This window comes from Trichechus manatus, unplaced genomic scaffold, assembly GCF_000243295.1.
Source record: "Trichechus manatus latirostris isolate Lorelei unplaced genomic scaffold, TriManLat1.0 scaffold00181, whole genome shotgun sequence".
Taxonomy (NCBI): Eukaryota; Metazoa; Chordata; class Mammalia; order Sirenia; family Trichechidae; genus Trichechus; species Trichechus manatus.
This window is the reverse complement of record NW_004444117.1, coordinates 5,090,672-5,104,755: the sequence shown is the minus strand read 5'-3', so window position 1 is coordinate 5,104,755 and position 14,084 is coordinate 5,090,672. Positions and strand designations below refer to the sequence as shown.

The 14,084-nt window shown below is 49.0% G+C and overlaps 1 protein-coding gene across 2 annotated transcripts; it reads right to left on the bottom strand.

Annotated features, from left to right (window-relative positions):
- Positions 1 to 982: 982 nt before the first annotated feature.
- Positions 983 to 12,269, bottom strand: TRIM41 (tripartite motif containing 41). 2 transcript variants are annotated; one of them, XM_004387171.3, is made up of 8 exons: positions 10,721 to 12,269; positions 6,848 to 6,943; positions 3,970 to 4,200; positions 3,355 to 3,377; positions 3,027 to 3,154; positions 2,447 to 2,622; positions 1,796 to 1,859; positions 983 to 1,430 (listed from the first exon to the last, which is right to left on the bottom strand). In XM_004387171.3, the coding sequence occupies exons 1-8, from the start codon at positions 11,537 to 11,539 to the stop codon at positions 1,351 to 1,353; spliced, it is 1,617 nt and encodes a 538-aa protein (XP_004387228.1). In that variant the 5' UTR covers positions 11,540 to 12,269; the 3' UTR covers positions 983 to 1,350. The 2 variants fall into 2 exon arrangements, with proteins under 2 accessions (XP_004387228.1, XP_004387227.1); XM_004387170.1 differs by having other exon boundaries at positions 983 to 2,622.
- Positions 12,270 to 14,084: the final 1,815 nt, after the last annotated feature.

The following is a 14,084-nucleotide window of genomic DNA, read 5'->3' as shown; positions in this document are numbered from 1 at the left end:
GCCCATCAGATGGCCCGTGTTACAGGTACAGACCCTCTTAGGGCCTAAAACCTATGGAGAAAGTTCCTGAGGGAAAGGGCCTGCAGTCAATTTAAGAACAGCAGACTTAGTCTAAGTCCAAGTCACTTAACACAAAAGAACTGAAAAATTCTCTGCCATTCTTCCAAAAGTTTATGAATATAAACTAGAAAACATTCTGAAATTTCAGGTTAGTACAGTCTCCTTGTCACTTGGGTCTTGGGATTCAAATGATTTTTTATCTTTCATCTTCAGTAACTAACCGGAAGGAACAGTTACCACCTTCACTCCTCTTTAGAGATTAGAAATCTAGCGTGGTCTTCAGCTATCCCTACATACACATCATAAAACTCGCTTTACTGATTTAACTCTACTACTGCTGCTTTATTACACACAAAAATCACCTGGTGCAAAATCTCACTGAGAAAGGTCCAGTGGGACCTGAGATTCCAGCTGTGCTGCTGGTCCTCAGACCACACCTTTAAGTACTATAGGGAATGCTGGAACTTAACTAATGTTAACAGGCATGGAACAGTTCAAACCCAGTTCATACCCTAAAGTTGTTGCCTTATGTTCTGCACAATTTTCTTAGGCAGTGACTTAAAGACAAATGCCGCCTATTAAATCTTACTTCAACTTCATGGGACTCAAATAGGGCTCTGAAAAATGTTCCTAGGCCCTGGGCTTGAGAGCAATGGTGAAGGAAATGGCAAATGATGTTCAAGTGGATGCTTAAAAAAGAAACTAAGGCTATTCAAATGGGCAGGAGTTACATCTCTATGCAAACAGGACTTTTGCAAGGTAAGAAGTATGACAGGTCTGTCCAGAAGGCAGAAATTAACCAGGCAGAAGCTCCCTACATTGTGTGGCATCTTTTTCTACTGGAGGGTGTGGGGAAGGAGGGAATCAAATGACTTCTAAGTTACATCAGTAACTGCTCATCTAAAGGAATAAACTCCACAGAAGAAGCAAATAAATTTTTACTCATTTCCACAACACAACCCACCTCTCCCTTTCCCCTAGAACATGAATCGACCTCAGCATCAAAGCAGAGGGCAAAAGCTGATAAGTGACAGAAGGCAAGGGGTTACTAGAAAAATAGATTATACCCAAGGCTCCCCTCATGGGGATCCAAACCCCTGTCCCCAAGCGCCCCATCGGCTTGCCGAATAGAACTGAAGGCATGGAGAGAGGCTGGAAACTGAGATATTAAGCAACTCCACTGAACAAAGGGGAAAGGAGCCTGGCAGTGAAAGACCTGGAGGGGTGGGAGTAGGGTAAGCTTTGCTCCTAGATTTGAGTGCTGGAAAAAATGAAGGGGGAGCAAATAATTTATTGGATGGTGTAATGGTATGTAGGTTCAATCATGTCGACCACTCCAGATCTCTCATTGAAGTTAAATTCTGGCCGGTCTATGGAGGTAGAAATAGGGGAAGGAAGGAAAGTTTAGAATCCCTCCCAATTCCCCAGGAGAGTAGACATTTATTACCCAGCTCTACCCTTTTCCCCAGCCTGCCTCCCCAAAACAGCTTCCAAATCCCTTTGCTAAAAGCTTGCATCAGAAAATGGAATTGGGATATGGGGATGTTACGAGTCTTGCCCAAACCCTCCAGCTTCAGAAGTGACATGAGTGGGGAAAAGGAAGTTAAGGAATGAAATCCTCCTTCCCCTACTCCCCACTCAAACTCTGACCCCAAGGGCTGGGCTGGGCTGGGCTGGGCGGACAGAAGGGAGGAAGGCCAGGCAGCTGTTCTCATTATCAGGGACCCATGCAGACCTGTTGGACAGACATAGTAGGTGAGAGAAGGCCGAGCTGGAGGCCAGGAAGGTTCTTTAGGCTCCTAGAGGGAGAAGCAGGGGCCTGGGATCAAGGGGGAGCGGGAAGCAACGCAGTAACAAACATTGGAAAGGAGCTTTTGAGCCCCTGAACTTGTGGGCCACCCTCCACCACCACCCGCCCCCCCAGTGTGGACCAGAGGGGCCCCTGCGGGTGGCAGGCCAATCAAGGGCAGAGCTTGATGCGAGTACCCTTGGAGAGCACCCGGAAGAAGGGGAAGACACGCTCGCCCAGGAAGGCAGCTGAGAAGGTGTGCACGTGGGCCAGAGTCTCCGCATTATAGAAGCCCAGGCGCCCGGCCTCATAGTCCAGGTACACGCCAAAGCGCCGCGGTTTCTCACTTGGGCTCAGCAGTGTCTGCTCTGTTGAGCTCTGCGCCTGGTAGCGTTTGCCATTGGTGCCCACACACCACACTTCCCGCTGGAGCAGAGGCTGCTGGGGTAGGTGGAGTCGGCGGCGGCGATGGTGATGGCGTGAGGAGCTGGCATCCCCGCTGCCCACAGAGGGCCCCCCAGAGCCCACCTTCTCCTTGTGGTGGGTTGATTCACGGGCAGCGCCCACCGCCCAACCCCGCCGCCCGCCCACCTCTACCTCCCAGTAGTGCCGGCCAGAGCGGAAGCCCTGAGCCCCCAGTACACAGCAGTCAGCCGAGAAGCGCTTGGGGTGGTCAGCAACCTCCTGCCGCCGCTCTGCCAGGCGGACCCCACGGCGGTCAGGGGACAGCATCAAGGCTGGGTGAGCAGTGTCAGGGTCCAGCGTCAGGTCCACTTGGAAGAGGGGAGGACAAATACGCCAGGGCTGGCACAGCTGTTCCTCATCATCAGCCAACTCCATGGGTTCTCCCTTTCCTGCTGCCCGCCCCCTCAGCCTCCAATTCAGCTCTCCTCAGCTCCCCACCCTCTAGAGATTCAGGTTCCTGTTGGTTCCAACACTCTTCCCATCTTGTTCCCAGGACACCTGACAGCTCTTCCATCTGGCCCCTGCTCTTCCTTCCACTCCACACCCCTAAAGTCTACCTGGGCCAGGACAGAGGCTACTCTTGGCACTGAAGCCCCAGAGTTGCCTACCACACAGCACCCCATGCTTTCCCTGGGCCCCAACTTTCCCTCAGATTCAACCTCAGGTCTGTGAAAGGAAAGGCAAAGGAAGGTCGTACAGGTGACCTCCCTACCTCGGGCAGCCTGACAGAACATCCGGCTCATTTTCCTCACGATGGCATCTGTCAGGAAGTCATGGCTATGGGGTTGGCACGGGTCAGGGGACCAGGCCTCTGGGGGCTGCAGCTGTACTTCTTCACACCTGGAGGAAGGGGACCGGGCAGGGGGTGGGACCACGATATTCTCAGAGGAAAGAGCAGAAGCTGAGGGGAAGGAGAGGAGGGTCCAAGAGGCAGAAACGCAGGTCCTGGGAAAGGAAGGAGAGGAGAGGGATACCCAACAGAGGCAGGGATGGGGAATCAGATGCTACTGGGTCACAAAGGGTAAAGGGTGGGAACACACCTATTGAAAGTCTCCTTGATGTCCTGGGAATAACAAACAAAAAGAGGGAGAGGGAGAAAGACAAAGAGAGAGTCAGCTGCACAGGGATGGCTCCTTCTTTCTCCCAGTCTCTAGCCAGAGAAAGGACTGAACTGAACAGGGAGGGGAAAGCAGCACCCTTAAGGACCTCAGTAACTGAATCCATCTCAATTGTCCTATGCCTCTCACACCTAACCCGTTTCATCCTGCAGTGAGCTCTGTGATTCTAAGCAACTCAGTACTAGAATTTTCACAACATGACTAGGTCACCTTTTTCAGGGTGTCACAATCAAAAATTATTTCCCCAACTCTCATTTAAACCCCTCCTACAATGAATCTTCTTTCTCTTCATGTGTATACTAGACACACACACACACCCCCCAACATTCAACATTTAACTCCAGCCCCAAAAAACTGTTTTGGTGTTCAGGTTAAACCATTGTAGCTCCTCCCAAGGAGGAAAGGCAACTCTGGACGAACACTGGTAACTCTGGTAAGCACTGCCCGACGGAGCAACCAAAACAGGCACAGGGAGCTGGGAGCGGGACCAGGGCAAAAACAGAGATTATGGAGCAGGGAGAAAGGGAAAATGCTTACCTGGAGCAGCCGCAGGCCCCCCTGCTGGCTGCGCTCCTGGGCCTCTGCCAACAGGCGGCTCAGCTGGGCAGCCTGGTCTGAGAGGCGGATGGCCGCTGCTCCTGCTCTCCCCAGCTGGGCTTCATGCATCTCTCGGAGGTGCCGCTCCAGCCCTGCCTGCTCTTCGGCCAGGAACCGTGTCAGCCGCCCAAACTCTGAGGCCACTGCTGCCAGCTCTGACTTCATCTGGCTCTAGAATGATGGAAAGGGGATGGTGGATATCACTTCAACACACAGATAAATCTTCAGTTTTGCAACTGCTACCCTCAACCCAAGGCAAAGGGACCCTTGCATGCCCCAGGCCAAGAAACACCTTGGAATGAAAAGAGGCCCCTGGCACCCTCCTTACTTCTTGGCCTTCCCAGGCCCACTCCTATACTCCCTGCACACTGGCCTCAAACTCACCAACTTCTGCCTGGAATCTCTACCATGTCTGCCTAACTTTGATTCATCCTTCAAGTCTAAGCTTTAAATATTCCCTGAGAAAAGCCTTCTGTCCAGATCTAAATCAGGACAACTCCACAAAATATCACTGTATCCTTTTGTGGTATATATCTCAATCTGAAATTTCCTGTTTCTGAAAGAGTATCTTTTAACCACCTTCTCTCCCACTGCACCATAAGCTCTCCGCCGGCAGTAACTGGGTATGTCTTTCTTTGCCACAGTGTCCTCAGACCCTGGCACAGTGCCTACCACAAAGTAGGCAGTTGGTAAGAAGTTTTTGAAATGAATAAATAAAAGAATTCAGGAATCATGGCACTGAAGTTAGGGTCCTGACTATACCACTACTTGCAGTGACCTTGAAAAAGTCACCCAATCCCTCCAGATCAGAGGTCAGCAAACTTCTTCTGTGAAAGTCCAGTAAGTAAATATTTTAGGCTTTGTGGGCCAAGAGGCAAAATCTAGAATATTATATAGGTATTTATATAACAAGAGAGAAAACTCCTACCCAGCCCACCCCATTTGCCTGGAGTGAGCCATCCCAACTGGTGGTCACCCTTTTCACCCAGCTACTTATTAGCTGGAAATATTCTTGAGATAAAGAGTTCAGAATGGGAAGGCAGGTCCTGGCTCGGCAGACGGACACACGCACAGCCACCACAGTCAGTTTCACTCCCTGCCTGAGTGACAGATCCCAGCGTACCTTTCTCTGCACCCTTCTCTCCTCCTGGAGAACCCAAAGGTCTCAACTTGGGCTAGACTAAGACTCCTTGACTCAGGGCCCAGCAATGGCCAGCAGCAGAATCCCTAATGTGTAGGGTCCAACCATCATGGGCCCTGGGAAGTGGCAAAGCCCAGTCACTGACCAGGGAGGCAGACACTGGGAACAAGGTGGGAGGGGGCAGAGGGGGATGTCTTGGCATGGTCTGAGAAACTCACAGTGCTAGCCCACTCCAGCAGTGCCTACCCACCTTATAAAAACAGGCAGCAGAGAGGGCAATTATGAAAAAAAAGAGTCTAAAAACACTGGTCTGGAAGTTTTTGTTTTTTTTAGTCTCTCATACAAAAATTTATACATGCATTTTTATGTGACCCTAATTGCTTTCCCTCTACTGTGACAGCACACTCCTCCTTTCCACTCCGGATTTCCTGTGTCCATTCAACCAGCTCCTGACCCTCTCTGCCTTCTCATCTCGCCTCTGGACAGAGCTGCCCATTCAGTCTCATGTATCTACTTAAGCTAAGACGTATACTCTTCACGAGTATCATTTTATGTCCCATAGTCCAGTCTAATCTTTGTCTGAAGAGTTGGCCTCGGGAATGGTTTTAGTTTTGGGCTAACAGAGAGTCTGGGGGTCATGTCTTTCAGGGTCCCTCCAGTCTCAATCAAACCATTAAGTCTGGTCTTTTTACTAGAATTTGAGCTCTGCACCCCACTTTTCTCCTGCTCCGTCAGGGACTCTGCCATGTTCCCTGTCAGGGTGGTCACTGGTGGTAGCCGGGCACCATCTAGTTCTTCTGGTCTCAGGCTGATGAAGTCTCTGGTTTACGTGGCCCTTTCTATCTCCGGGGCTAATACTTTCCTTGTGTCCATGGTGTTCTTCATTCTCCTTTACTCCAGGTGGGCTGGAACCAATTGATGCATCTTAGATGGCTGCTTGCTAGCTTTTAAGACCCAAGACGCCACTCAGGAAAGTGGGATGCAGAACATTTTCTTAATAAGCTTTGTTATGCCGATTGACCTAGATGTCCCCTGAAACCATGGTCCCCAGACCCCCGCTCCTGCTACTCTGGTCCCTCGAAGTGTTTGGTTGTATTCAGGAAACTTCTTAGCTTTGGTTTAGTTGGTCTGGAAGATATTAAGGTCTCTGCAATGCTAACATTCACTAATTCCTCCTCTCCCCTGAACACCGACTCCTTCTGGTGGGCACAGCAAGCTTCCCCAGACCATGTCCCTCTCATGCTCAGGGCAGTATGCCCACTGCCAGCACCCTGACCTGGGGGTTCTCTGAAGGTTGCTCTGTGAGGTTTTCCTTGCCCCCTTCCTGCCCTCTGTGCTACCCTTGATGTGAGGGGCAGTGTGGCTGGCACGGCAGTGTGAAGCACAGACTCTGGGATTGGGTGTCCAAGGCAGAAATCCTGCTCTGCAGCATCGGGCCAGCCACTCAACCTCTCCAAGCCAGGTCTCAGTTTTCGCCTCATTCCACTTTGGAATCTAGGAACATGCCTCCTGGCCTTCTCAAGCCCTCTTCTTCTTAGGACCCTGGAAAGTCCTGAGAAGACTTCTAGGCCTTGGCTACCCCCTCTTCAGAGGATCTAGTCACCACTGTAAGAGCAGCTCCAACTTCCTTGCCCCCACCACAGAACCAGTCAGCCCCCGCCAAAGACATTCACCCACCTTCAGCTCAGTCACCCGCCTCTCCTCCTTGGCCTTCATCTTCTGCACAGCCTCCAGGTGCTTCCTCAGAGGTTCCAAGTGGCCCTGCAGTTTGGCCTGAGGGAACGGGAAAAGGAAGGTTAGAGGCCTGGGCTGGGAGAGGCATCTGCCCCTTCAGAGCCCACCTCTCCCATCCTCCCTGCAATGGGTTGGGACTCAAAGCCTGGTTCACGCCATAGGTGTAAAATATGAGCATCTTACTCCCTTCCTCTTTCTTCTCTCAGGTCACAACAAAGACCTCTGACCCACCCCCACACTTATGCACAGAAGCCCCATGTGTGTTCTTTAAAGGTGGGATCCTGATGACTACACAGCTCCACACTCAGAGGTGCGGTGGATCTGGCTTTCCACCCTACACCGCAGTCCTTCCATATGAACATTCCTGCCTTTGGTCCCTTCCCCCTCACAGGCAATCCTCCTCACAGCCTGCCCAGCAGTTACCTCTAAATATTCTTCTGATGATTTTGTGCCTCGTGCTAAAAATCCTTCAGTTGTTCTCCACCGCTTGCAGAATATGAGGCTCAGTGCCCCTATATTTCTAACCTCACCTCTTACACCTACCCCTTCTACACAGAATCTTAGTTTTAGCCACATTAAACTACTTCTCTTTTCCTAAGTATAATTCCACACCTTTAACCACATTGTTCCCTCTGCCTGGGACTGCCCTTCTCTACTTGATTCAAGGCATTTTTCCTTTAAGACCCAGCTCCCTGACCTTGACCCTGATCCTCCCCACCTTTGACTCCAAGGAACTCTGAGTAAAATCTTTACAATACCATAATCATTTACAAGTGTGCCTCCCACATGACAGCGTGGGCTTCTGGGAGCAGGGACCCACTTTAATTTCCATACCTCTCTCTGCCTGTCTGTTCTCTCTCCCACTCAACTAGCAGTTGGTAAATGAAAAACAAAAACCTCTCCTCCTAAAGATTTAACTTTCACAGCAAATATCCAAGTGAGTTCTGTTTTCCAACAATTTGTAGCAAAGTCTTTTTCTTTAAAGGGCTGTTACGGAAACCAGAATGGGTGAAATAAGCCTTACTTATTTGCTTTTTCCTTCTTTATGTCTTCTACTTCTTCTGCCTTTCTCTCTCCTTTTCTTTGAGGACTAATACAAGGTAAAAATTAACAGCTTAAGCCTAGACTCAGTCAGATCTGGACCTGAACACAAGCAGATGATCTAAGGCAAACCACGCTTCAGCTTCCTCATCTTAAAATAAGAATAATAGTATCTACCTTATGGAGCATACGCTTAACACAGTATCTGGGGTATAGCCAAAGATCAGTAAATGTTATCTAATATTCACTACCTAGGCCTTAAGCCTACCATTGACACCATGATAATGACCCCTGAACTAAAGAGGTTACTGACCCCAAGTACTAAAAGCAGTTTTGCACAGGATAAGTGATTGTAGAAAACATTACAGCAATAAGATTGTAGTCAATCCATAACACAAAAATAACATAAACTATGCAAAATTTTGCCTTTTGATATTACTTTCTATGTTTCTACAACTCTCATTGATTTCCACTCCATTAATTCAGAATTTATAATGCTTAGCTTCACGATTTAACACTCTTCTTAAATTGCTGACGAAAATTCATAATAAAAAATCCAACCACATTACTATTTAAAAGAAATTTTCAAGGACCTTTAACTTTTTACAGCTTTATTTAAAAATCATTTGTGTGTGATTATCTATTCAATCAAAAAATTTTTCGAGAAAACAACAGTGTCAAGCTAGTCATTGTATGTATCTAAAAAGGATAGACTACTCTTCTGTAACAGACTCTGTAAATCAGAAACAGAATCACTCAAAGTAGGATATAATAAAACTTATTCGTCAAGTCAATTCCAAATCATGGTGACTCCATATGGACAGAGTAGAACTGTGCTCCATAGGATTTACAAGGCTGTGACGTTTTAGAAGCAGATAGCCAGGCCTGTCTACCGAAGTGCCACTGGGTGGGTTCGAAACACCAACCTTTAGACTAGTGTAGTAGAGTGCTTAACTATTTATGCTACCCAGGGACTCCCTTCAGGGCCTAGTACAGGATTTTCAGGCAGCTGGCATTCAATAGATGTGACCAATACGAATAAAATCCAGTTTTAGAAAGTCTTTAGAGAAGTCCTGCAGGAGGGTGGAGGAAAGGAGGTAGAATGCCCATGGATAGTCTATCCCTGGTTCCAGTTAACAGAGTGATTGCACACTGCATGATGGGTACAGTTAACTAGGAACTGAGGGGATACAAAAGGACAAAAGGAGCTCATAACCGCCTCTAAGGATATAGGGCTAAAAGGCAGGTGATGCTAACCAATGCAGTGATTTCCAAACTGGGCTGAGCTCTCCTAAGAAATTCTCCCCACACCAATTCAGAATCTCTACCCACTGTACTTTTGAAAACTTCCCCTAGTAATTATGACAGTCAGCCAGGTATAACAATCATTGCATGAAAGGAATAGTTACTTGTGATTAGGGGATATAGGTCTTAACTGTACATACTCAGAGCTGAGACGCCCTAGACATGTTACTCTAAAATTGAAGTAACAATACCTAACTTGAGGTGAATGCAGGAATCAGGAGAAGAAATGAAAACAAAGTCATAAAGCAAAAAGGCACTGCACAGACCACACAGAAGAAGCCACCCTCTCCTCCTCCTGGTCCTACTGCTTTCAACCCATTCAGGCCTTGGCTAAGTAGTGTTACTTACGCTGGTTGTCAGACAGACAAATCTCCTTCATCTGTGTCCCAAAAGTCACAATCAGAAGTAGGGAGCAAGATATCACCGAAACCAGTATCAGTCTCCAAAGAGTAGGGTCACATGTCAGAAATGTCAAACTAACAACAGACATCCAAATGGTGGTGGGAGTTGTTAATGGATGGGGGCAGGGGAGTCAGCTAAGTCCATTTATCAGTAGCTGTGTGGGCCTGTATATACTACTTACACCTTTTTATTTCCCAATCTGTAAAATGGTAATGAAAACATATCAAAATCACAGAGTCTTTCAAGTTTTAAATGAGATAGCCCAGGAAAAGTGTTTAGTACAGTGCCTGGTATACAGATTAAGTGTTCAATAAATATTAATTATTAATCCTGACTCGATGGCACCTAACAACAACAATCATGGAGAAATTAAAGTTCAAAAGATTCAGAGACTTGCCCAAGATTTGACAGCGGAAAAAGTGGCAGAGCCAGGTCATCTGACTTAAAAAGCCTCTCTCTTTTTTTCTGAATGTTAAGAAAGATACGAAGTTCTGGTCAGTATATGAGACTGACCAGATCCAACAAAAGTTCTCAAGGGGAGAACCAAGCCAAATCATGGGGTGGGGAACTCCAGTCAGGAGGCAAGTGTGGGGCATTTGGGTCTGACATTAGTCATTACTATGCCCATGCTTCAGAGCCCAAGTTCTTCCCATCTCTTGGGTGGTCTCAGTCAAAGACAGACTCAAGATTTACCCAGAGAAAGTGGAGACCAGTATTAAAGCACTAGGGACCTGTCACCTGCACTCCTACACCTAGGGACAGTGGAAGGGTGAAACAGCAGTGGTCTGCTCCCCGGGAGATGCAGCCCAGTAATCTGGCATTACCAGCTTTGCCTTATATCCCTTTAAGTAAGCCAGTCTTCCCTGGTCTTCTTTGCTGTATTTCCTTTGTCTGTGTACAGGATCCTTCTCACTCTACCCCACCTGGGTGCCAGTAAATGCTTAGATAAGGAGAATCAGCTCACCAGTACATGAGGTTTTTTGGGGAAAAGATGCTTCTATTTCTCAGCTTCCCTTACTTCCTATCCACCCCCAGTAAATTCCCATCTTGTCTCTTTACTTCTCTTACCTTGTACTCCTGCACCACCTCCTCCAATGGCACCACGCTGTGCTGTTTGTGGCTCCTGGATTCTCGGCACACTACACAGATGGCCTCTTCGTCCACTTCACAGAAGAGTTTCAGTGCTTCTTGGTGTTTGGGGCAGATGCCCTGCTCGTTCCCACGGCTCGCTCGACCAGGGGTTGGGTGCATCTGCCGAATCACTTGGACCATGTTGGCCAGCTGCAGGTTGGGACGGAAGCTTCGCCGGGGAAAGCTCTTTCGGCACTGGGGGCAGGTGAAGCACCTCCGAGGAGCAGGAGGCGGAGGCAGTGGGGCGACGGGATCTAGCTCCTCTTCCTCATCCTCCTCCAGCACCTCCTCCTCGTCCTCCTCATCCTCCCCCCTCAGGTCCTCCTCCATGTCCCCCAAGTAGTAGTCCAGGTCTTCCTCCTCGTCCTCCTCCTCCCACACGTAGTCCATGTTGTCCCAATTAGACCCGCCCATGCCATTGGTCCAGAAAACTCCCTCCTCTTCCTCCTCGACCTCCTCCTCCATGTCGCCCTCATAGTCTTCGTCCCGCATGGGGGTGTCCCACCCCCCGCCGGCCCCCACAGCCTCCACTTCTTCCTCGTCTCCGTCCTCCTCCTCCTCCTCCTCCTCCTCCCGGTCTAACTCGTCCCTGTCCTCCTCATCCTCCCCGCCCCACAACTGGGTTACACACACTCGGCAGAAGTTGTGCCCGCAGCCGATGGACACAGGGTCCGTGAAGTAATCGAGGCAGATGGCGCACACCGCCTCCTCCTGAAGGGTCTGCACAGGATTGGGTGTCATGGCAACGGCAGCCATCTTAGCGTCCAGTCAGCCAGTTTAGATGTACGGTGGGGGCTGGGAGGGGGGCGGGGGGGTCTTCCCTCTCAGACGCCCGGGCTACCCGGCCCCACCCCCACCCCTGCCTCTCCACAGCTCGCCTCAAGCGCAGCCAGAGAAATGTTCTTCCGACAACCCACCCCTCCACACAGAGTTCCCTACTCCCAGACGACAACCGCGTCTCTGCGCGGGCAAGGGAAAAAGCTGAACGCTATCGCCAAGTCCCTCAGGTGGCCCTGAGTGCAAATCTACCCCAACGCTTCCTTGGCCTCCTCATAAACCCCCGCCCCTCCTTACTTCCTGGCCCCGCCCCCTCACTTCCGCTCTTCCACCCAACACTTCCGGCGTCTGCGCGCCACCCAGGCTCGTGAGTTCCCTCAGCTGTAGTGCTACGTCCCCCTTCTTCCTTTCCCGGCCCCTGCGACAGGAAACGGCGAGAAGACGCTCTAGCAGGCACTTGGGAACAGGGCGGGAAGGCTAGGACGTAGGAGGCCTACGTCTCTGTGGTGCGGGGGAGTGGGGAACGCAGACGAAGCAGAAGGCCCGCCCTTCCCCTCCCACGCCACTGGAGAGAAACTTAGGAGAACGGTGGGAGTACTTGGTAGCCATCCGCTCTCGGTGCCATGACCGCATCGGCCGCGCACCCCCCTATCGACCGGGCACGAATGACAGTCGGGGCTCACCGCAGCCGGTGCCGGAAGTGGAGGGGCGGGGCTTCCTCGTGCTCTCTGCTGCGCCTCGGCCCTTCTAGGCAGAGGACTTTGTTGTTTAAGGAGGACTCAAGTTCCCTCGTTGATAGATCAGGGGGCGGAGCCTGAAGAAATTCAGTGGGGTCGGGGTCGGAGACACCCTACCTCCATAGTTGGCATTGTCAAAAACCTAAGTTGTTTAGAGAAACATCAAAAATTAGTGTAACAGAATATATTTATTGTGAGTAGATACTATTCCACTCAGACAGAGATCACCCGAACATGTTGGGAACGCTCTCCAAAGAGGGGACTGTGAAAGCGGGTTATAAAGGTCATTGTTACGTTAATTTATCAAGAGATAACATCAAAGCACAGGGCAGGTTACAGAAACAATCACCAAGGACATGCCACATATCCTAAAACGATCTTTAGCCAAACCCGGAGTTTATGCTTTTCGAAGTTGGCTGCACAATGCCTAAGGCCAATTCTGCTAAGCAGCTTACTAAGCTATTGTTTGACCTGAAGATGACTCCAGGAAACCAGTTCTTTCAAAGTTTAAAAGAATACCTAAGGACAGATGGCCTGGGTGGGTCACCCCAGTTCCGTGAACCCAGAAATCTGGATTCTTGGAGAATCAAAACGATTTTGTCAGCATCTTCCATGCCCGTTTTAGAGGTTGTTGCCTGGTCACTGTAGCCTCCTGTAGGTGAACTTCCTAACTCCCATCGGTAAAGGAGTGGTGACAAATCTTCATTCACACAAGGAGCCCCGGAGGCGCAGTGGTTAAGAGCTTGGCTGCTGAACAAAAGGTCAGCAGTTCAAATTCACTAGCTGCTCCTTGGAAATCCTGTGGGGCAGTTTTACTCTGCACTATAGGGTCACTCTGAATCGTAATTGACTTTACAACAAAGGGGTTTTTTTTTTGGTACATCCACACAATGGAACAGTATCTGTAAAATGTGAATCCATCTTCGAGATTTATTAAGTGAAAAAAGCGAGGTACAGGCAGTACCCGGGTTACGAACAAGATCTGTTCCTAAGTGTGTCTTTTAAGTCATTTGTAGGTAAGTTGGAACAGATGCATACGTTTTTTATTTAGCCTTACTTCAGTGCAAGAAAAGGCCCGACGTCTTTTCAGTGATTTAAAAGCTGCATGTGTAGCAGGTGAAGGTGATAGTCATGAAGAATTTGTTGTGAGTGGTGGTTGGTTCAATCATTTAAAAGTGAGGACAAATTTAGGTAACGTTAAAGGGCAAGTAGGAGTTGTCTGTAAGTCTGACATTGATAACCCGGGGACTTACTGCACAGTGTGTAGAGTATGTCGCCGTCTGTAAAAAAGAGGGAGGAAGATGTTACAAAGATGTGTTTGATATTTCCACATTCCTGTGCCTCAGTTTACTCATACAAAATGAGGATCATAGTACCTATCTCAGGGGTTTGTGAGAATTAGAGCAAATATCATGTAAACTGACAAGAACAGTGCTAAACACATAGTAAGCGAGATACATAAGCTACCCATTACTCATCATTTTCATTGACATCTCTGGAAAGATACTAGCAGCAGTGTTCCTCTGGGAAGGCAACGGAGTGGCTGAGGGTCAGGAGTAGGAAAGACACTTTTCTCTATATCTTTCTGTATCCTTTGAGTTTTGAACCAAGCGAATGTATTACCTTAAAAAAATAAAACTTTCTAAATGCCGTCGATTAATTCAACGAATACTTTCTGAACTGTGCACCACACATGCTCTGCTGATGGAATGCCTCAAGGTTTGTCTCATGGTGCCCCAGTCTAGGAACAGGACCTCGGACTGGGTTTGTGAAACTGATTTTACTTG

Bases quoted from the DNA above. Each gene is read 5' to 3' on its own strand.
- TRIM41 (XM_004387170.1), bottom strand. From the start codon at position 11,539: ATGGCTGCCGTTGCCATGACACCCAATCCTGTGCAGACCCTTCAGGAG. The intron at 6,944-10,720 runs GTAAGAGAAGTA...CCGTTCCCTCAG, and splicing joins AGGTGGTGCAGGAGTACAAG to GCCAAACTGCAGGGCCACTT. The intron at 3,378-3,969 runs GTAAGCATTTTC...TGTTATTCCCAG, and splicing joins GGGGCCTGCGGCTGCTCCAG to GACATCAAGGAGACTTTCAA.